The 22857-nt window shown below is 45.1% G+C and overlaps 1 protein-coding gene across 6 annotated transcripts in view; it reads right to left on the bottom strand.

Annotated features, from left to right (window-relative positions):
* CPQ (carboxypeptidase Q) overlaps positions 1 to 22857 on the bottom strand; it is a 358649-nt gene that overhangs the window by 159480 nt on the left and 176312 nt on the right. The window contains exons 9-10 of one of the 6 annotated variants that reach the window (XR_013947694.1): positions 14343 to 14427; positions 6178 to 8611 (exon numbers count right to left, since the gene is read on the bottom strand). Coding sequence is in view for 3 of the 6 variants with exons in the window: in XM_080583131.1 (XP_080439257.1) it covers positions 22723 to 22825 (103 nt within the window). In the remaining 3 variants the exon portion in view is untranslated. Of the gene's footprint in view, positions 1 to 623; positions 8612 to 8988; positions 9034 to 14282; positions 14428 to 20077; positions 22826 to 22857 lie in introns of those variants that run through there. The other 5 variants (XR_013947695.1, XM_080583132.1, XR_013947697.1 and 2 more) reach the window with 5 other exon arrangements.

The raw sequence follows: 22857 nt of genomic DNA, 5'->3' as shown, positions 1-22857 counted from the left end.
TCCCAGGCTCTTCATGGAGCCAGGGGGCACAGCATACCTAAACCAACCTGGTGGATGAATTTTAGGCTAAATTTAGGGGGCTGGTGTGACCTAGCCAGACCTGGTTAGTGAGACTTAGATTAATAATAAGCACTACCCAACCAAGGAAGCCTGAAATAATGGATAACGATATGAGAGATGAAGGAAGACATCTCCTTTTCAGGAAGAGTCTAGGCTTGCTCCAGTTCTGGGTTAATTCCCAGGCAAATCGAGGATATGTCTGGAGTTTTCTGCCAAAAGCAGCCCTCACAGACATTATCTCCTAAAGCACACCCTTGGGAAGAGACAGATACACTGCGCTGTGTACTGCGACCACACAAAGAAAGCTAAGCATGCTGATAAGAAACTGGAGCTTTGTTCTTGTTCATAATCCTCTCCTCCTATCAGAAGTTTGAATTATTACAACTCCACTAATTAAGACAACGTTGAACAGCCCCACAGTTAAGACATTACTTTGAATGAAAGAGTAAACTTTGAATATTTTAACAGCTAAACCTTCACTCAGTGAAATGATTTGGGTTTTAACTTAACTTCAGCTATTGGCATCAACTCAAGCAACGCAGGACTGATGTTCGGTCCTACCTGCAAATGAGGGAAGTAGAAGCAGAGAGACGAAGTGTAAATATATGCACACTGTGCTGAAGGTTGGCTCTGATTTCCAGCAACAGGGAGAAAGCCAGCTCAGCTGCAGCTACTATCAAATTGCTATTATTGGGCATTCTTGAGAGAGAAAGCACAGAGACTTCTTTAGAGCCTGGCTGAGTGGGAAGATTTGAACTAAGTTTGTGGACTTGTCTCCATTGCTGACACAAAACTTTCTCTTCAGCCACTACAAGGGTCTCAGTTAGATTTCATTAACTGTAGAGAATAGCTCAGAAAGAGGAGCTTGGGTTATAAAAAAATATCCATCCATCAGCCAGGAGAAGCACGAGAGCAGAAAGGGCTGTGTGTACGTGCATGTACTGTGATTTGCTAGAAGTAATCATATTTGTTAAAACAAAGCAAAGGAAAAAAAAATGTTCATCTCTTCAGAAGAAAGCGTGGCCTGCTTGATGCGTATCACCTAGCAACTGGATGCTGATTTCCCCTTGTGCCTTGAAACCCATCACTTGCCTCCCGCTGGCTTTTCAGCTTTATCAACATTTTTGCCTGTCACAAGTCAGATCTCATCCACGGCTGCTGAACCATGGAGTTCTACCAAGAATTGATTTGCCCTCCAATCTGGGTCCTGCAAATTACCTATTAACCCCCCTTTCCCCTTCCTCAAATTACACAGCAAAGAAAGCGGCTTTCTGTTTAGATTTTCACATGGTTATGTATTGACTCAACGGAGATAAGACTCTGAGGTAAGTTTGGAGAAATCAGCTGAGCAAAGATGTGCAAATTATCTTTTTTCTGGGAGAAGATAAGAGGGGAAAGATTACAACTGCAGAGCAACTGTTCTGCGGCTTATTGCCCGTATCAGTGCAGAATCAAGGCCGGACTGAGTGGCACAGGCTGCTGTTTAGGACTGACAAAATGCCTGGAGGGGTCAAACCCGACAAGGGAGGGCCCTCTCCTGTATGGTATCTCCATGATGATGTCTTGAAGGCAGCTCTGACCCGGGGAGAAAGGGATGGCAGTGATGATCAGGCTGTGTGCCTGCCAGGGAAGTGCAAGCTTGCTCTGGAGTCCATCACCACCTCCCTGAGTACTCTCCAACCCCGATGTGGGTAGGGGTAGGCCTCACTGTCACCGATAGCATCTAGAAGCTGCTGATGGGTCTCACCTCATCTCATCTCAGCTGACAGACTCCAGGGCAAATAGCTGCCAAAGGACACACAAGGGAATGCACATGATGGGCTGCTTAATCACTGTGAATACGTTTGTCCAAGTTCTGTCTATATTACTGCTCCTACTTCAACCTTAGGATTATCTGGCAGAGTCAGGAGTCTGCCTGAATTGCTCAGCTCAGAGGTGGAGTCAGGTTTATAACTGCAGGAGTCCTGGATCCCTGTCAGCTTTACCCATGACACTTGATTAAGTTGTTCTTCATAACTGAAACAGACAAAAATCAAGTCTATTCAGTCCCTCTGTAGCCTCTAAACTCTCTGATTCTGCTCTTAATCAAAAGAAATATCACTTTTCTAAAACCCTGTCACAGCTTTCTGTGCGGGTTACTGTGGTGCTCGCATCCCTTCGGGAGAGCACATTATTCCTCCTCCTGCTCAGCCACCACATCCAGCTACTTCATGAGCTACCTTTCAGCCTAGGCAGAACCCACGGGCTCCTTTGAACAACTCCTTCAGCTAGGTTGGATAAAAGAAGATTTCCATTTCCTTTAGTCACTGACGTGGGACACGAACACTCAGGTGGACACATGCAATTTGCCGTTCCTGGAAATGCCACACAGGTTTTGTAGCAAAGTGGTGGATGTTGGCAGAAGGATGATCCCTGCGTGGGCACCGCTTCTTCACAGGGAATTCCTTGAGAACCTGCTGTCACTGAACATCACCGAGCTTTCCAGATGTGCCCTTTCAAACTGTTCTCTTTCTCAGGAAAACATCAATAAAGCTAACACTTTAATGGTTTTTAATAAGGAAAGGCCATAAACTAAGGTTTTTCTTTGCGCTGAATGACACATTTTGGTTTTCAAGCTTTAGACAAATATGTCACTATCTATCTTTATTGCTGTTGTGTTCTACAGAAATAAGTAGCTAGCTCAACAGAAAGTTGATATACTACATGGAGAGCTGATATACTACATAGAGAGTATACCAGAAATAGCTAACAAGAACACAAAATTACAGGAATACAAATTAGGAAAATTAACAAAAGATTAGGGGTTTGGTAAGTATTATCACTGTGATGTATTAAGCTAGATTTCTGTTACATAATCCTACTAAATTAAATTGATTTACATCACTGGATAAGTCTGAACCCTGTAAAGTAGCTATTTTTAACTTCTGAAATAAGTTTCATTCCAATTCACATTTTGTTTAGTTCTCTGCATTTTATACAGATATTTGCTTCACTGCAAATAGAATTTGGTGGTGAGGCTTATTGCTAGGATTCTGTTTGCAAACAGAGCCTAGTATTACTGAAGCCCTGGAGGAAGGAAGGTATTTGGAGCATTTGAGAATTAGGACATTTGGATCATTGAGAGATTTGGCCCTCTGTCAGCTCTTCCCTTCAGTGAGGTGTGTGATCAAATAGTGTGATGCTGAGGTGTAGGGCTGCTCTTTATGCAATCAGAAGGTAGAGTGATGAGTTTTCCTTGTGAATACAAAGACCAGTGTGTGTTTGTTTGGCCATTGATCAGCTGTGTACCATCAGGCTATTTACACTCATCAGCCTGCCCACCTTGGAATGGGCCCATATTAGAAATCCTTTTGTCAGAAGTTCCAGTTTGAATTTTGGAATGAATACCAGACCCATAATTTCCAGGGTTCACGTCTATGCATCAAGATGCCTGTTTAGCAAGACTAACGTCAGCAGACTGAGCAGTCACAAGAGCATCCTTTCACATGCCTCATAAATGCATTTTGAGCTCCTTTCTCCTCAACCAAAAGCCAAGCATCACTCAAGGGCCTCATAGTGAAGAGAAGCGAGAGTGATAAAGCACAGTTATTTTTCTTGCTTGGCAACATTTCAGTCTATAGAAGATGTATAGAACTAATACAGACAGATGTTAGCTGTCCTAGCAAGAACTATGAGGAGGACTTACAAGAAGCTTAAGCCTGAAGGTAAAAGCTTCAGAAAAGCTCAGATCAGATTTGGGGTCAGGGCCCACTTCATCCTAAAGAGGTCGCATAAATCGTATTTGATACAGACAAAACATTTCAAAAGCTTTCGCTACTTGCCAATAAACTCAGCTGCAATTATGTATATTTAACATCACCTGGAAGTCTCCATATTTATTCCATGGAAGACCACAAAGGTGATCTGAACTACATAAAGAAACCTTTTTCTAAAGCGTTTCTGATTAGATGACTATTGACTTGTTGAGATGTTAGAAATTTTGACTAAATACAGTTCCTGATCAAATTTTCATGCAGAAACAAGGCATGGGATTTTTAATGACATGATCTGATTATCTTTTAGGACAGTCAGAGGTACTGGCTTCCAAGCAGTAGGTATGTTAAATGTGATTCTGGTGCTTCATGTGGAATAAAAAGCAAAAAAGTGTTATGCTTTAAAAACTGTTATTTTCCTTATATTATTAAAGCTTGGTATTATTATAAATCCAACAACATCTGATACTAAGACACTGCCAGTTTTAGACACTAAGACAGCCAATTTCTTCCAGTATACTTTGAGAAAAGTATTCGAATAAGTGTCAACAGATCTTTTATAATACAAGACCTTTTCCTTAAAAAGTAAAGCAATGTTTCATTTTCACACATTTTTACTTCAGATTAACAACTCCTTTGGACCACATTATTCACTTAAATCCCAGGCTAGGACTAGGTGCAAATCCCAAACAGCTTAATAGCACTGCTGACTTAGCTTTTCATTGAAACATATTTTGTGTTTGTGTTAGTTCATTTGAATTAGAGAACAAGTACTCTTCACACAAGGAAAGACGTTTTCAGTTTCAGTATCTGTTTATAAAAGCTGTAACGTCTATCATGGTACAGAAATGTCAGGGTGTTTGCAGTGGAACGGCTACTGTGTGTTTCTCCTGGTTTTCTATCCTCAAGGCTCAAGCCTAGGGTGAATTTCTTCCTTCTCGTCTGTGAAATATGATGCTCTTCACCCACTGTGCTCCTGGTAATACTTGAATTACTTCAGACTCTCCAATGCAATTAGCCCATGGGAGCTGAAGTGAAAAGACAAACAAAATGAGTTTTCTCTCCCCTGCCTTCTTGTGAGTAAAACTAGGATTTAATGAACTACAAATTTAAAATTAAATTTAATGAATTACCTGTTCTTGTAAAACGTGGTCTGCATAAAGAAGTAGACACCAGTTACTGCCCCTTCTCCCTTCTGAAAAATGACAGAGCAGATCTGACAGAGCTCATGGAAAAGAGGATGTTTATCCAAGCTCTTATTCCATCATGAGTTCATGTGCTGTAAAATTTAGTTTCATTCCAAAATTCACTATCCTCTTATTCTTCATTTAAGGAATAAGACTGAGACCTTGATGCTATATAGTACTGTGATAACTTCTGCAAGTGTTTCCAAAAACACAGAAGAGCTGAAGCTTTCTGGAGATCAGATGATTTTTCCCCATCACCACCGACTTTAACAAAATGTAGGACTTGGCCAGGGCAGTACGTACGTATTGCAAGCTCTGCTGTTTTCATTAACCACAACCCAAGGTCTCTGCAGAAAGAACTGTGCTCTGGTTTGTTTGACTTTCTGACTCTGGGCCCCCTGAAGAATCAAATATCATAGCTTAAAACCTGTTAAAATATATCTTGGTTTCAGAGCTTAAAAGTTGGTAATCCGTAACTCAGCATCTGAAAACACACATTAGCAGAAAGGAGGGATCCCTAAAGATGGCATATGAATGATGAAAGGTATTTTATTTATGTGGGTCAGATCAGTTCACCGTCTCTCAAACATCAATGTTCTTGACTTTGTGTGCAGGTCAGAGCTCTTTGCTTCTTCACCCCCTCAGTGAAACCTGATGCTTTCCTAAGACTGCTACAGATCATTAAAAAGGTGATTTCCCAGAAGCCTGTTATACCAACACACAGCAAAAGTGTCACAGCACGTTCTGACACACGACTGTCTACTGCCCTATGCTGTCTTCTTGATGAGCAAACTCCTTCCAAGTTGTCATACTGCAGTAACAGGGCTGGAGGGTCAGGCAGACATAGATGCTTTTTAAACTTCAGCAGTAGGTTGGTGTAACACGTTTCTCTGGGAGAGAGCACCTTCTTTAAGGGTAGGACCAAAACAACAATAACAACAAAAAACACACAAAGAACAAAGAGGAGGGGTCTTCCCCTTCAAGGCTGGAGGAGTTACTGCAAGTGCATGAAGCAGCCCTTGGAGTTTTCCTTGGCAGGTCATTTATTAAACCTTTCCATTTCTATTGCAATGTTCAAGAACCCAAACCTAAAGTGGTCCTGGGTCTTCTTAGTGGTGGTGTACCTGTGCTAACTAGGAAATCAGTTTGCAAGATGTCATGTGAAAAACTGACCTTACCTCCACCATCACAGGTCTGTGTGTGTACCTAGGGCGTGTTGGGATCAGTTGCGGTAGGAAGGCTGGAAATTTGTCATCGGATGTAGTTGCACTTTGTAAGTGGCTGGCACTGTGGTTATCTGTTGTATTGCTGATACCAGTCCTGGATGTGTAGTTCAGTGATTTCCAGTTCATTATGTATCATTAATAAATCAACACACCACTCCAACCTTGATTTGGTTTGAACTGTATGAACCAATCAGGTTTTGCAATAATGTTTAGCCACCGAGAAGAGCAATGAGCTGAATTCTGTCCAACCCTCCTCAATCTGTCTGGAAAACACTGAGAAATGAGAGCTTCCCATGAGGAACAGCACCACTTCTTCCCTCCAGTGCTAATCCTCCCTCCATGCACCATTGTATGCCCCCCTGAAAGCAGCATGCCCGGATTTCACTGCATGAATACAGCTGACCCCCTGCATGGCCAGAATGGGATTCCTCTGGTCTGGGAGCAGTTGGCCGATTCTAGTTACACCAATTACCCAAAGCACTGTTCTGCCAAACTATGACACCTGGAGTACCTTCTTTAATCTTGATTTCTCCATATATTTTTTTTGGTCAAATTTCCACTTATTTCCAGTGAAAAGGGCAGAGTGTGATAGAGGCACACCAGCCCCTTTCTGTGTATTTCCACAGAGATGACAGCACGCCACAGCACGTTCTGAAAGCACCAGCAAAAGTGCTGCTCACAGAGCGACAGCAATTTGTTTGCAAAAGTGGGTTTGAATACAGTTTCCATTGGGAGATGCCAGCAGGGGAGATGCAGGGGAAGTTCTCACTGCACTACCAGCATCCAGCACTGATTGTAAGCTACCTGCAGTCATTCTGCCCTGAAAAAATGACCATTTTTTATCATATGCATATTTATGCTCAGCAGCAACAATCTTGCAGAGAAATGGGGAGCAGTTTAGCTCTGATGGCTGATTTTAAATTTTCCCACTATACCCCATGAAAATACAGTTGGCAGCATATGCTGTCAGAGAGCACATTAGCACTGAATTCATTCAAACCTACCCGCTCGGGCAGGAAAAGGGTTGGAGCTATTCTTACATTATTCATGGCAAGCTTTGGCAACTCATTCAGTGTCAGCATTCACAGCTTCAGCTCTGTGGTGTCTCCATTGTCCCACACATCCCCAGTGCTCAGGCTCAGCATTTCCAATGGCAGTAAATACGTTACAGGTTTCCGGTGCCATTATGCAAAGGAAGGCAGGAAAGCATTAAGACAGCCTGTATGCCAAAAGGATGAAGAAGACATCTCCTCCATCTCTTTCTTTGGCTGGTGACTCTGCACCTTTTTTTTTTTTTTTTTTCCAGAACGCAGCTCATCCTTTTGGCAGGATCAGCAACATTCAAACTCCTTCTCCACTTCCTTCATTCCCTTTTGTACCATTAAGCAGTTGCCCTTGAACTTCTCTTGGCCAGGCGGGAACATGCAAGGAAAAGACAGGGGCGGTGTGAGGAATGGCAAAAAGCAGACCCAGCAGTAGTAAACAGAGGTGTGTGAATCCCCGTTACAAATATGCATTTTGTCAACTCATTGTTGACTCATCCCAGTTCAGCTTTCCCACATATAATTCGTAGTTTTCATTCTTCCTGTTGGCATATGTACGGTAATTGAAAGCTCTTCAGCTTTCAATGTTATTCATGTTATTATATCAATTCACCACCAGTAACTTGTTGAAGCTGGAAGTTCTTAAAATTGTATTAATTTAGGAATGTCCTTCCTGGGCTGGTGTGGGATTTCCGATAGCAGCAAAATTCCTTTGAGAATAAGGTTCAGGTTGACTTTTGCAGAAAGCAAATGCTTGCAGGAAGCCTGGAGGTTCAGTTTGGGATGATACCTTCCTCCTCTCTAGGTGAAAGGTACATCCTTGGCTGCTTCCAGCCTCTGAGGCTGAATTCATCTTTTGGAGAGCTTTGTGAAAGCAATCTTCTCACTTTTCCTTTAATATCTCCTAGTCCTGAGTGATGGAGAAATATCCACACAAAATTGGATGGTTAACATTTCCGAAAGCTCCAAAATGGCTGTAAAGGATAGGTCCCCAGCATGGTGTTGGACTCCAGAGTCACTTTTTAGATGATTTTGAGAACGTTTCCTTTTGTATCACACAGCTTTCCTCCAAAGCACGTGATTGAACTGAACTTCAATAGCTTTGTCTGGGTCCCTTTTCACAAGTTTTGCTTCCACCATGCTTGAGATGAAATAAAACTGCTGAGGCTCCTTTAAAGTTACAAAATGTGCAGTCTGAGATTGTTGCCCTGGGGTTTGGTGTAGAAAGACAAATGGAAAATATAATTTTGCTCAAATCCCTGCTGTCCTTTGTTTGAGCGTTTGACTCTAATCCTCCTTAGTCGTAAGAAGTTTATTATTTGTTTAATGCTCCTTTTGAGTCTCTGAAAATAACAGAATGAGGAGAAATAGGATGATTAATAGTTGCTCATGAAAATCATAAAGTAAATTGTCAGCTCCTTTCCATCAGCTCAGCACTCAGGCCAGCCACATGGGGAGGCCACAGGGACAGGGACGCCTCAAAGCCAGGACGTAGGAGCCCACGCCAAGCCTCCCACCAAAGCCCGGAGCTGCAGAGCTGGGGACAACTTCTGCTCTGAGACCTATGCCCCAGCTCAGCCCTAATTCAGTTTCAAGCCTCATTGCCATGGAGAGGAGACCAGCACTGCCTGCTCTTGGAAGGACCAAGGCACAAGGCCAACAGTTCCCAGACAGAGGCCTCCAGGACCATTGGATGTGGAGATCATTTTTTTTTACCTACCACTGACTCCTCCCAAGTTTGTTCAGAGGGTGTCTTAGATCTCCACTGCAAAAAAAAAAATAAGAAAATAAAAGAATTAGTGGCCTCTGAAGGCAAGTGAAAACACTGTCTTCTCAAAACAACATCTTCTCTATGGCCACCAATCTACTGGCAAGTGGAATCCAATTTTATATTTAGTGAGTGTCCCAGAGGGAAAAGCAAGATCTAATAGACTTCTTCCATTCCTAACTGCTCTAATGCTGTTCCCCTTCTTCACATCCACTTGAGGAGCAAATTCAATTAAAACGTGCTTGCCAATTTACGAAATCATTAACATGTTAATGATTTAGCAGTTTTACAGAAGTGAAAAAGGAAAAAGGAAATAGCTTAGCAAATCCATCTGTACCATTGTGACGAGGATCTATGGAGGGCTGCTGGCACTGGGCTGCAATTAGAAACCCCAGACCAGAGCTGCCTCCAGCTCTGCCCCTGGCCTGGGGCAGAACAGTGCCTTCCACCACCAAAACTAAAGCCAAGCGGTGCTAGGATAGCAGCGAGGTCACCAGGCAGGTGTAAACTGAGGACAGACAAACACTGGGTAGTTTTTATCAGCATAATTACATTATATATCAGCATTAACAGCATTTTTAGCAGCCACAACTGACCTCAGGCATACCTACACGAGCTGCAATCACAGGGATTCCTCCAAAACCTGAGGGATTTCTCACTTGCCCAAAATACTTAATGTCCCAGTGAGTGAAGCACCAACTATGCCCTGATTTCGAAGAGAATGATTGTATTTTTTCTGTTTTAACATGTTGTGAAGTTTGCACTTGAACACCAGTGGAGGCAGTTGTCTTTCCAGAGGTGAGCTCTCATTTCAAAACAGGGCAGATTTGGGAGCTGTGGGAGCATGCTGCTTCCTTTTTTCCTGACAGGAAATACTAACACTATTGCCAAACCTCAAATATAAAGTGGCATTTATGCCTTATGCAAAGAAGGTTTAGGAAAGCAGAGCTGGGAACAGCAGTAGGTGATGATCGCCTTGTACTTGGGCAATGGGAGCAAGCGGAGCGAGGATCTGCCTGGTCTGTCACAGCTGGCGCGTCTCTTTCTTTGCAAGACAAAAAAGAAAAGACAAAGAGATGTTCCCATCAAAAGTGAAAATATAAAGAGCAATAGGATTGTTGTAGTGGCTAAGCCCTCAGAACTTCTTGCATGATGTTGATGTTCATAGCAGTAGGATGAGGCACCCTTCCAGAAGCATCCATCAGCCTCAAAATTGGGGTACTCAGTGTTTGCCCAATACCCACACTTCCAGGCCTCTTTATTTGGAAGAGCTGTGAGGAAAAGCCTAAGGGACTTGGCAGAGCTCAGCTGCTCTGTGTTTCTGCCCAGGTGCCCTGAGCATGTCTGGGTTTTCCCTAGGCTTGTACCAGAGCACACTTGTCCAATTCTTGATGCTTCGCACCAGGGGCTTCTTGTGAACACACTGGTCAGTCTGGTGGGTACCAAATGAACATCAACCTGACTGAATTTTTCTTGCTTAGGACTTTCTATGAAAACGTCTGCATATTTCAGATTGCTCAGTTAGCATAAATTAATGGCAGCTGATGGATTAACCAAAAGGCACATTTAGAGTACAGGAGGCCAAATTCAGCTAACTAAGCAAGACTGCAACACTAAAGCATAACTACCCTGTTAGGATCCATTATATTCCATCAGGTTTGAAAAACAAAACAAAACAAAACAAAAACAACAACACACACCCTCCCTGCACCATTTGTAAGCTTTGTAAAATTGCCTAATTAGAGTGTATTTTACAAGGATTTTTGGAAACTGCATCAATTTGCTAGCCAGATTAATGTGACAGAGCACGACCATCACTTCTCTCTGAAGTGTGCCAGACCCCACAGCTGGATCCAGGCTGCACAGTTCATCTTGGGAAGATGCAGCACCAGCAAAACAGATCATAGATGAGAGTTCCTGGGAAGCTGAGGATGTCTGAGGATGTCTCTTTCTTTTAGATATGAATGGACAGAAAGATGATTTGTTTCAGCCCACCCAATCACTTGGATATTGTTAGAAACTACGGCTGAGGCTGCCACTGATTGTCTGTAAACACACAGAGAGAGGCACAGGCCTTGCCCTGAAGGGTGCACATTTGCTGCTTTAAAAGAGAAGCTGAATTTTGAGCCCAAGAGACTGAAAACACATTGGAGCTGCTTGGAGAATTTAGGGAGGAAGCCAGGGTTTGGATTGCTCCTTTGCAGAGAGCAAAGTGCAGAAGAAGACCAGCCTGGCCGAACAGAGAGCAGTGGCTAGAGCTCAGGAAGAAAAAGAGGGTTTATGGCCTTTGGAAGAAGGGGAGGGCCACTCAGGAGGACTACAAAGATATCATGAGGCTGTGCAGGGAGAAAACTAGGAGGGCCAAAGCCCAATTTGAGCTCAATCTGGCTACTGCTGTTAAAGACAGTAAAAAACATTTTTATAAGTACATAAACAAGAAAAGGGAGGACTAAGGAGAATCTCCATCCTTTATTGGATGTGGGGGGAAACACAGTGACAAGAGACGTGGAAAAGGCTGAGGTACTTAATGCCTTCTTTGCCTCAGTCCCTAGCAGCAAGACCAGTTGTTCTCTGGGTACCCAGTCCCCTGAGCTGGTAGGCAGGGACAGGGAGCAGAATGAAGCTCTCATCATCCATCAGGAAATGGTTAGCATCCTGCTGAACCATGCAGATGTAGACAAGTCTATGGGGCCAGATGGGATCCACCCGAGGGTACTGAGGGAGCTGGTGGAAGTGCTCACCAAGCCACTTTCCATCATTTATCAGCAGTCCTGGCTATCAGGGGAGGTCCCAGTCAACTGGCGGCTAGCAAACGTGATGTCCATCTACAGGGAAGGCCAGAAGGAGGATCCAGGAAAATACAGGCCTGTCAGTCTGCCCTTGGTGCTGGGGAAGCTCCTGGAGCAGACTATCTTGAGTGCCATCACACAGCACTAACAGGGCAACCAGGCGATCGGGGCCAGTCAGCATGTGTCTGTCAAAGGCAGGTCCTGCTTGACAAACCTGATCTCCTTCTACAGCACTGTGACACGCTCAGCGGATGAGGGAAAGGCGGTGGATATGGTCTGGCTAGATTTCAGTAAGGCTTTTGTTACCAATTCCTACAGCATTCTCCTGGAGAAACTGGCTGCTTGTGGCTTGGATGGGTGTATGCCTCATTGGGTTAAAAACTGGCTGGGTGGCCAGGCCCAAAGAGTCGTGGTGAGTGGAGTTAAATCCAGCTGGAGGCCGGTCACCAGTGGTGTCCCCCAGAGCTCAGTACTAGGGCCAGTTCTCTTCAATATCCTTATCAATAATCTGGATGAGGGGATCGAGTGCACCCTCAGTAAGTTTGCAGACAACACCAAGTGAGGAGTGAGTGTTGATCTGCCTGAGGGTAGGAAGGCTCTGCAGAGGGATCTGGACAGGTTGGATCAATGGGCCAAAGCCAGCTGTATGAAGTTCAACAAGGCCAAGTGCCGGGTCCTGCACCTGGGGTGCAACAACCCCAAGCAACACTACAGGCTGGGGGAGAGTGGCTGGAAACCTGCCTGGCGGAAAGGGGCCTCGGGGTATTGGTTGATAGTCGGCTGAATGTGAGCCAGCAGTGTGCCCAGGTGGCCAAGAAGGCTAGATGGACTAGATGGTTGGACTAGATGATCTTAGAGGTCTTTTCCAACCTGGATGACTCTATGATTCTATGATTCTAAGTGCTCACCTGCTGAGAAGAGGGAGAGCTCTGGGGCAGCACACCTGGCTGGCTGCCCTGGAGAAGCTGTCTGTCCTTCCAGAAACCTTTTGTGACTGTGGGTTTCTCCTCAAGAGGAATCAGGCAGGAAGGGACCATGCTCTGGGACTTCTTTTCATAGCCACATGGAAACCTAAGCTGGGCAAGGAAGCCATCCAGGGATCATACATGCCCCTACCAACTGGGTAGATACAGCTGAAAAGAGAGACTCAATATCATTAAAAGGACTGGGGCAGAGCAGGGGTCTTGTCCCACCAGCAGAACATCACCTCCTTCCCCTTGCTGTACTGACATTGTTTTTTAATTATGTAGTCCTTCAGCTGTGAATATTCATAAACTAGAAATAGAAGTGCCTGCCCGCCTCTGGGATTAATTCTTCACCATGCATCTATGGAGGGTGCGAAACACAGGTGCAATACTTGCTGGACGAAGGCTGAGGGATGGATTAATGCTTTTTTTTTTTTTTTCCTAGCTTAAATTACAAATGAAAATGTAGAGGTTATTCTGGTTGGGAAAATGCTCATTCTTCAAATGCCAGTGAGCTGACTGTGGGTCTAGAAAGATTTTCTGAGCTTTGTGAATGAGTAATGAGGACAGAAAGAAAGATAGACAGAAGGCGTACTTTAAAAGAAAGACTTTTCTGCCAGTGAAATGCATGTGACGAGTGCAAGTAAAAACACCTGAAGGTGAGATTGCTCCCTATGAAAAATTTTATATCAAAAGCAAATATAGGTCATTCCACTGGAAGAGGAGAGCGAACACGTTAGTCACAGAAGTCCTTTGTGAAATAATTGGCTTTACTGCTTTCTGCTTTACTCCAGGTAAAATCTTTTATGTGGACTGAGGAGCGACCTGGGCTCAGGCAGACACGTTAACCCGTGTCTCTTCAGCTTAAAAAGTAGATTCTCCCATCAGATCTGGCCTCCTGTCCCAGCACAACCTGCTCTTTCCCTTGAAGCCCACGCTAGCTGTCAGACGTCAGGACTACCGGCGTAACTCACCAGGCCATAATCTCCTGCCTGCAACTCATTCAGTAGCACACAAGGGGCTAGCATTCATGCCCAGAGAGAGAAAAGAGAGTTTGAGCGACGTGAAGGTGTAGGTGCTGCTCAGTCCTGCAGTTCATAAGCTGAACTGGGTAAATTTGCAGACTTTTGCTGAGAAAGATTGAAGGGGATGCGAAGCAACCATGGTGTCAGCTACTGCAGAAACCTCATGCATGACTTTAGCCTAATTCAAATGACATCCATGTGAGGAACAGTGCTGTCTTTGATTTACTGAGGTGGGGGAACATAAAAAAGCTCCTCAGAGCTTCCAGTAATTCTCTGCTTCATGTGGATGCTGTCCCCGGGATGAGGAACATCTCACAAGGGAAGCCGCAGGAGATGTGGTGTGCAGTGCTGCATGGTGCAGGCCACACATTGACCTCTGCAGATAAAAGAAAATATGGAGCAGCTGCTCGTTCAGGAAGAGTTATTCCTCTGCAGAGGACCAGGTGGGGACGCAGGGGGTGTGCAGTGCGGTAACAGAGGAGGGGGGCCCTGCTGGTGTAGGCCAGGAGGAGCTGTGGTTTCCATACCATCCTCTGACATCTCAGGCCTCTCCTGACTCCAGGTTCTGGTCTCTCACCCTTCAGGTTCTCAGAACATCAGATGTGGTTGGAGCTGAAAAAAAAAACAAACAAACAAGTTTAAAAAAAAAGTTGTCTTTTGCATGTCTTTGCCACTGCTGATGTAAAGCACAGCACCGCTAATGTTCATCTTTCACCGCGTTGCCAGTTCACATCGGCATGGCACATTTTTCTTTCTGAGCTGTGTGACTCCATGCTGCCTTCCCAGAGCTTGTGCTGATTTTCTGGTCTTATCCTACTGCACAGACCTCTGATTTAGACCCATCCTTGCTTGCTTAATGTTGGCAGCCCTAAAAGGCTGGCCCAGGTTTTTGAGCAACACATTCATTCTCATGCACGCACTGCACTGAACTTTCCAAGCCATCCCTTTAAAAACTCACCCTGCAGAGCAAGGACAAGTGGCCAGAGATGAGGAAACCTTCAATCCTCTGTTTCCTCCTCCCGCTCCTCTTTAAGTCAATATCAGAAGGGAAATGGGCCAAAGCTTGAAGCTTTTAATGTGAATGAGGCACTTTGATATTGCTGGCAAGGGAGCCGATCGGACAAGCTTCGCTATTCTTAATTCTGGAAAACAACGGAGCAGTATGGTATCACACCCTGCCTCAGGCGAGGCCAGCTCAGATCAAGCAGGAAACCAAATGTTGATGTTTCAGAGATTTCTTAGCTCTGAGGTACTCTAACACACTGAAATGGTTGTGCCACAGAAATGGGATTCAATGCGCTCGCTATTTTCTCACACCGCTTGAACACCCACGAGGGGTTCCCATGAATGCCTGCCTGCAAGCAGGCAGGGGGTTGCTGATGCCATAATTATCTTGAAATGGCTGCATTGCTTTTTTTATTGGATTAGCATTAAAAGCCCAAATATGAGCTTTCTGTGGGATGCTTCTGTGTAATTAGATGCTAGAAGACATGTAAATGTATATCTGCCGGGGCAGGAGCTAACTCAATCCGTCATTTATAAGCAAGCAACAGGGTCGCTTTGTTGTCCCGGGATTGCACAGTGTCACCAAGCGAGCCCTAAGCTGGGTCTTGGGGCTGCCAGTGAGCACAGGTCCATTTAGGGTCACTTATGACAGGGGCTGAACACAGGATAAATACCCATCTGACAAAAGCCATGTTTGAAAATATGTTTATTGTGTCAGATTTCATGAGCAGTAGCTATTTCTCCATTCAAGCTGAATGATAGCATTCAGCTTGCACACTTACTCATCCTGACAGCTAACAAGATAAACATGTCAGCGTGTGATTTGCCAAATATTTTCCCGTGGAATTCAGGCAGGAGTTGCCAAAGGAGCTGGCTTTTGGCAGGGGATCGCTGCACTCCAGCATACACACATGCAGCATGCATGGCAAGCAAAACATGCACCACCAAATCCACTAGGGATGTTTTCCTGGTGCACTTCGACTCTGCCCACCATGGCACTCTCCTGACCCATTATAAAGCTCCAGAAATCCTGATTTTGCTGCACAGAAAAATTGCACAGGGAAGATCTGCTGTTCCTGCAGGTTTAGCAGGTGCCAGGAGCTGGACAATGTTCATTAGACCTTGGCAGCAGAGGCTTCAAAGGGCAGCGCTGGCAAGTCCCGAATTGGCTTTGCCTTTCATTGCAGGGCAGTTCTTCCCGGAGACTGAGCTGGCGACCTTTATCAGAGCGAGTTTTATTTACAGATTGGGAAATGGCAGAATGTCCTTTAAGATGAAAGAAATCAAAACACAAGAGAAAAGAAAGATTTTGCAGGAGCAAAAGCTCTGACAGGAGATCTGTTTGGAGAAGTCTGTATAAACAGACCTGTTGGGCTGATATCTCATATTTTAGCCACAGCTCGTTGGAGCCTTTAGGTTGATAATGAAGGGACTTTTAGGCTTTGGACTCCCCAGTGCATCTGTCTTTTAATAATAATGCAGCTATTTCCTCACACACTTTCAGCTGACTACAGTGCACTTGTCCCATCCGCTTGGTTTTGTGTTCCCTCTCTGCTCTGTTACCAGCACGTAACACTCACTGCCTCAGTATTTTTTACCTTGAAGATGCTCAGAAGTGTTTTGCAGCCTCCTGGCCTCTTCCAGGTGTCTATTCCCACCTATGAATGAAGACTGATTCCTCCATTGCTAATAAGAGCCTTTGCGTGAAGAACAGAAACATCTCACAGCACAAGGCATGCCAGGGAGCCAACCAGGACCTTGACAGCCCGGCTCATTGCCCCAAATCCCCTTTGCAGCCCAAGCTGTGCCCTAGGTCTCCAACCTGGAAGTTGGGCACTGCAACGCTGCAGTTCCCAGTGAAACCCAGGGGAAGGGCCCACTGCTCTCCCCAGCCAGTGTTGGGGATGCTCAGGAGAGCAGGCTCCCCTCCTCCACATCCCTCAGGATGTCAGCATGAGGCTAGTGGCAAAAGCTGAGAGGGCTCCAGAAAAGCCCAGGAAAAAGTGTGATATAAGGAGACCTCTTTCTTTACCTGGCTGTGCTAGAGCAAGAGGTTCTCCTCTCCTGAGCCGCCTCCTATAGACAGCACTGGGCTGGTGGGAAAGCCCCTGACTTTCCCTTTCATGCCATACCCTCACAGCAACTCGCTATGTTTTAAGCCGAATCTACTGCACCAAAACTTTTACTTAAAGATATTTAAGTAGCAGCACACAACTCTGTGTTATACCAAGGGTAACAAGGGTAAATTATGATTCACTTAAAGCTCAACTCTTCTCAAGATGCAAATCTCCTATAAGTGCTGCTGCTGGTCAACAACGGATCCATCTTTCAGGCAACCCACAGACATGGAGCCATCCATATTAGTCACGTAACAGTGAAGGTTCCTGCCATCCTATAAACACGAAATAAAGATAGTTTGCATTTCTACAAGTTCTACATGACTTGAGCCTGATAACTCAACTGGGAGGTGTCCCCCATTAAGGCAGACAGGAATTCAGGTCAACCAGTTGCCCGTGGCCACGCAGGAGAGAATGGAGCAGAGGTGAACAGGGGATTCCTGGCCACCAGGCTGAGCTCTCCACCTATGTCTCCCTCCACCTCCAATGGACCATCCATACTGAGAAAATATCAGATATCTGGGTGCTAAAGTGCTGGGTGAAATAAGAATGTGGGCAGTCCATAAGGATCTCCTATTTCCCAGTGCTAGTTAGTTTGGTTTTGCTTAGCTTGCTTCTGAAATACTTCATCAGCACTTTAGTGGAAGGCACTTTTCAAAAGAACTCACCCCCCGCTGCACTTGTGACAGTCCTAAAAAGAAACACTGCTCTGATTCCTTGCTTGTACGGCTTCCCTCCAACCCATGCTGTGTCCCACCCATCAGCTCAAGTTCTTGCCACCCTACCCCAAAGCCACGTCCCCACCCTGACCCGTCTTTGCTGTGGCTGCACAGTAAGAATGCCCCTGCAGTGTCCCAGAGGCCAAACCCAACACATTGTCTTCACCGTGCTCTTGAGGGTATCGTGACAGAATCTGCCCTTTTGGCTTTCCCTTTGCAGACTGCCTGCAGGAAACATGCTCCCTCCACTACCACATGGATGCCCAGGTGATGTTCCCTCCACAGAAGTGATGTGTGAGCTACTACATTGTGGTCACAGCTACAAATCAGAAGATGCCGGAATTGGCTGGCTCAGCAAGGCTGCCCACCATCTTCTGGTTTTGACTGATTTGCCAGAAGACAACATATGAAAAGACTGCAGCAACAGCTAGGTTTGCTCATGGACCATTCTTCTGGCTGTACGGCATCTCTGACTCTTATTTCTCCATCCTGGCCTCACCTCCCCATTTCTCGGACCAACTTAAAGACTGATAAACCACAGTGATGTGCATGTGTGCAGGCCCATGCAACAAGAAAAATGTTGTCTTATCTCAAAATAAGGTACTGGTTAGCCTGGTCTTCAGTCCGTATTTGAAATCTAGTTCAGAATATGTGGTTTCATCTCCAAACACCACATTTGCTCCTCTCTGTTGGACAGAATGGCCTCTGTGGGTAGCAGTACTTTTTTGGATAGTGGACATACCCTTGCTCTACAGGCCTCCTTTTCCAGCCCTCCTGTTTCTGACCACTGGTGGTCATGATGGGGAGAGAGAGGTTTCTCCCATCTCCTCCCGGGTGCTGGCTAGAGCAGAGTGAAGACTAAAGCTTAAGCATTGTCTTTGTCCATAAGACCTTCAGGTTGTGCTTCTGCTGCATCCAGTTGAAACCAAAGCTCCGAGGGATGACTGAGCCCCTCAGGCCCTGTCTTGGACCAGCCATAAGGCCAACCGCAGCAGAAAACTGTCACAAGCCCAGGAACTCAAACAATGGAAACACATTGGAATATAGGCAAAGGCAGCAGACTTCCCTGCAGGCTCTATGGTGTGTTTTTAGATGTGGATCTTGGATTTGGGGGCAGGTTTGGGGCTTGCTGGTGCCTGGAAGGGTCAACATGGGCACATCACACACTCACTTGGGTATGGTCTGGCTGAGGCCTTTAGGAACGATCCCCCTTCATGAATTTCTTCTGCTCCAGTGTTTCTCTACAAGGCATCCACATCTCAGGGCAGCTGAACGCTCTGCCTCTGCTGGTGGTGGTGGGACCAGCCCTTTAGGGACAGAGAGATTGTGACCAGTTCCTCTGCAGAGGACGGGAAGGCAGCTTGTGCCCCTTCCCTGTGTCTTCCATAGGATAAATCAACACTCTGGCTTTTCCTTTGATCCACTGGTATTTCTGAAGGAATTTACACGGCCTTTAATGTGGGCTGTTAAACAGCAAAGGGTTATAAACGGAGGCCACACTTTACCAGAAATCAATAAGTTGCAATGGAAATACTCTGTGCTGTGTGCAAAGGGCCCAGACTGTCAGAAAAAACAGCCTTGAATTGTTTTGTGCCAGCATGGGCTTGGTCCGAGCAGGGGGTAGAGACATTCAGCTCCAGGACAGTGCAGAGGGCTGCTTGATCAGAGAGGGACCCTCAGGGAGAGAAGGGAGGGAAAGAAGAGGAGTGGCTGTATTTTGGGACCCAGTATTTCAACTGGTCATCACAGATGATGAACTGGATATTGGGCAAAGGTAATAGGAATAGCCTGAAGTTTGTGACTGCTCCAGCTCTGAAGAATCAGCAATACGCTCAGACTCCACGCGGCTGGGAGAGGCAGGCAGAGATGCAGCTGGTAATTACAGACTGCAAACAGGCAGCACGAGATGACAAACAGGGAAAAGTTTAGCCTATCATGTAGCAACTCAAATCACAGCTCTAAATATGACTGAAATCCAGCTTAAAATGCAGAGATTTGCTGCAACTCTAAGTCCACCTGTGTTTAATCTGTTGTATTATATTTATAATTTCACCATAGCATAATTTAATGCTAGGCTGTGTTTTGGTATTTCAAGATACTGTCAAAAGGTTGAGCTGAATAAAAGGAAAAAGAAACAGATAGGGGACAATTTCAAAGAAACATAACATCCGAAAAGAAAACACCACAAACCAATATATATAAAAAAGAATTTTGAAAATGATTTTGTAAGTTTTCTCCTGAACTCATTAGAATAGATAATATCTGAGGAGTCTTACCTTTGAACTTTCCCTTCTATATCCTCATTGTTTGAAAAGTTGGTGAGAGGGGAATAAAACCTCAGAATCTCATAGCCCAGAGACCTACTCTGCCACTTGCAAAGGAGAAGAAAGATCCCCATGAATGAAGAAAAAATGAAGGAATAAAAACCATTTAAGTCTCAAATCTGGAAATACCTAAGTGATTATTTGTGATGATTCTCTTTCCTTCCCAAACTTCAGAAGGAAATGAATTCTTTCCATAAATGTCACTCCTTCTTTGGGGAAAAAAGAAGATGATTCATGCAGAAAATTTCCACCAGGTCCAGTTGTAACATCTTTGCTATTTTAAGTGGCATGTAATCAAACCGCATTCTTATATCCATTTATAGATACTTATGTCATACAAAAAATGCAACCTTGAACTCAGCCATTCACATACAAGAATATGAGTTGATATCAGGTTAATTTATTTTACATCATCTTGTAGGAATATTTCATTAACAGAGATGATTAAAAAAGTAATGTCTTGACAAATAAAAAGGAAATCAGTTGTGGAGATCCTGCTGAAATTACATACTGAAAATGTTTCATAGGGATGTAAAGTAATACAGCCCAGGAAGAGAAGATGATGAAGCTCTACAATGCATGAAAATGGAGCTATTTTGCAGGAAAGGCATTCCACAGCAATTTCTCTTTATAGGCATGTACTGTGCAAGCCAGGAAGTACACACTGTGAAGCTTGCACTGCAATTTTTTTCCCACCCATCGTTCCCCAAACAGTGTTCAAATCAATGGCATTTCAGATTTCTAATCAGTACTCTTTGTGCAACTACTTAGAAACAAAGCAAACAAACAAACAAAAGCAACAACAACAAAACGTTAAAAAAAATAATCATAAAAACTAACAAAACAACCATCACCACCAAAACTGTTAGTGGATGTTTTAATGTATGTTTAATTATAGAGTTGCAGTTTTAAATCCCAGGGCCTGATGCTAAGGTTGGACTGTGCTCCCATTGAAGTTAATGAAATGTTTGTCTAAGTAAAAAAAAACAGGGAGGCTAGAAGCAAATTGGAAACTTAGCTGAGATCGTATCTGGCTATTCACAGGTATGGCCAATAGTATATGCAATCTGTATAAGGGCTTGCCTTATACAGCAAGTACACAAAACACAGGTCCAGTATGATCATTTGAGTTTAAAAGTTTTTCCCTTGCTTACACAACTTCAGTGCCGCTAGGACTGGATTTTCTGTATGGCATTTACCTGCACATACACAGACTTACTGTGCTAGAGATCTCTAAGTTTTAATGGTGACTCATAGGTATCTAAATTAATTATTGCTTATCATAATAATTAGGACCTGCAGGCCTACTCTGATTTTGAATGCAGGTGTGGGAAGGAGATGAAAGTTTATTGTTTCAAATTATTTTATTTTTCAGTGCATTATGGTAGGAGAGATTTGAAAAGACAGGAAGACTGGGTCAATTCAGCTGAGGTTTTTGTTACACTCCCTAATGCGATTAATATGTTAGTGCTGTGAAAAACAAACGACAACAACAAATGCTGTCAGAAATTCCTGGAACAAAATTATTGTCTGTAACATGGTCCTAGCTGATCAGTGCATGCATAGAATCATAGAAGCACAGAACCACAGAATGGTTCGGGTTGGAAGGGACCTTAGAGCCCACCCAGTTCCAGCCCCCTGCCATGGGCAGGGACACCTCCCACCAGCCCAGGTTGCCCAAAGCCCCATCCAGCCTGGCCTTGAGCACCTCCAGGGATGGGGCATTCTGTGGGCAACCTGTGCCAGTGCCTCATCACCCTTACAATGAAGAATCTATTTATTATATGTAATCTAAATCTCCCCTCTTTCAGTTTAAAGCCATTCCCCCTTGTCCTATCCCAACACTCCCTGACAAAGTGTCCCTCCCCAGCTTTCCTGCAGGTCCCCTTTAGGCACTGGAAGGCCGCTGTAAGGTCTCCCTGGAGCCTTCTCTTCTCCAGGCTGAACAACCCCAGCTCCCTCAGCCTGGCTTCATAGGAGAGGTGCCCAGCCCCTTGGTCATCTTCATGGCCTCCTCAGGACCCACTCTAACAGGCCCATGTCCCTGTGCTGGGGGCCCCAGAGCTGAACGCAGGCTCCAGGTGGGGTCTCAGAAGAGCAGAGCAGAGGGGGACAATCACCTCCCTCGCCCTGCTGGCCACGCTGCTTTTGGTGCAGCCCAGGATAAGGCTGGCTTTCTGGGCTGCAAGCACACGTTGCTGGCTCATGTTGAGCTTCTCATCCACCACCACCCCCAGGTCCTTCTCCTCAGGGCTGCCCTCAACCCATTCTCCGCCCAGCCTGTATTTGTGCTTGGGATTGCCCTGGCCCAGATGCAGGACCTCACACTCGGCCTTGTTGAACCTCACGAGGCTCACACAGGCCCACCTCTCAGGCCTGCCCAGGTCCCTCTGGATGGCAGCCCTTCCCTCCGGCGTGTCAGCTGCACCACACAGCTTGGTGTCATGGACAAACTTGCTGAGGGTGCTCTCAATTTCTCTGTCCATGTCACCAACAAAGATGTTAAGTAACACTGCTCCCATGATGTGATGCATCGCAGTCATACACTCTATTCCCACTTCCAGAGCATACAAAAAGAAATTTGGAGTTTGCGATGAGAACGTGGGCTCTTGGCAGGTGACTGGATAAAGGCTCACAGCCTCTGTTTTCTTCCGGAAAGTTCTATTGCTGTGGAAAACTTCTCTGCAGGTGGAAGAACTGCCCGCTCTCCTTCACCAGCATCCTTCATTTCCGGGATTTGACCTACGCCCAAGACAGAGGACACTTCTTGACCTCAGCCCAGCAAAACGAGCAGCCTGGGCTCTCCCCAGCTGGGAATCCTTTCCCAGGGCAGCCATGGGCACTCCTGACAGGGAAATAAACCATCGGCAGTCAAAC

This window comes from Anser brachyrhynchus (genome assembly GCF_964034855.1).
Source record: "Anser brachyrhynchus genome assembly, chromosome: 2".
Lineage (NCBI taxonomy): Eukaryota > Metazoa > Chordata > Aves > Anseriformes > Anatidae > Anser > Anser brachyrhynchus.
This window is presented reverse-complemented; position numbering and strand designations above follow the sequence as displayed.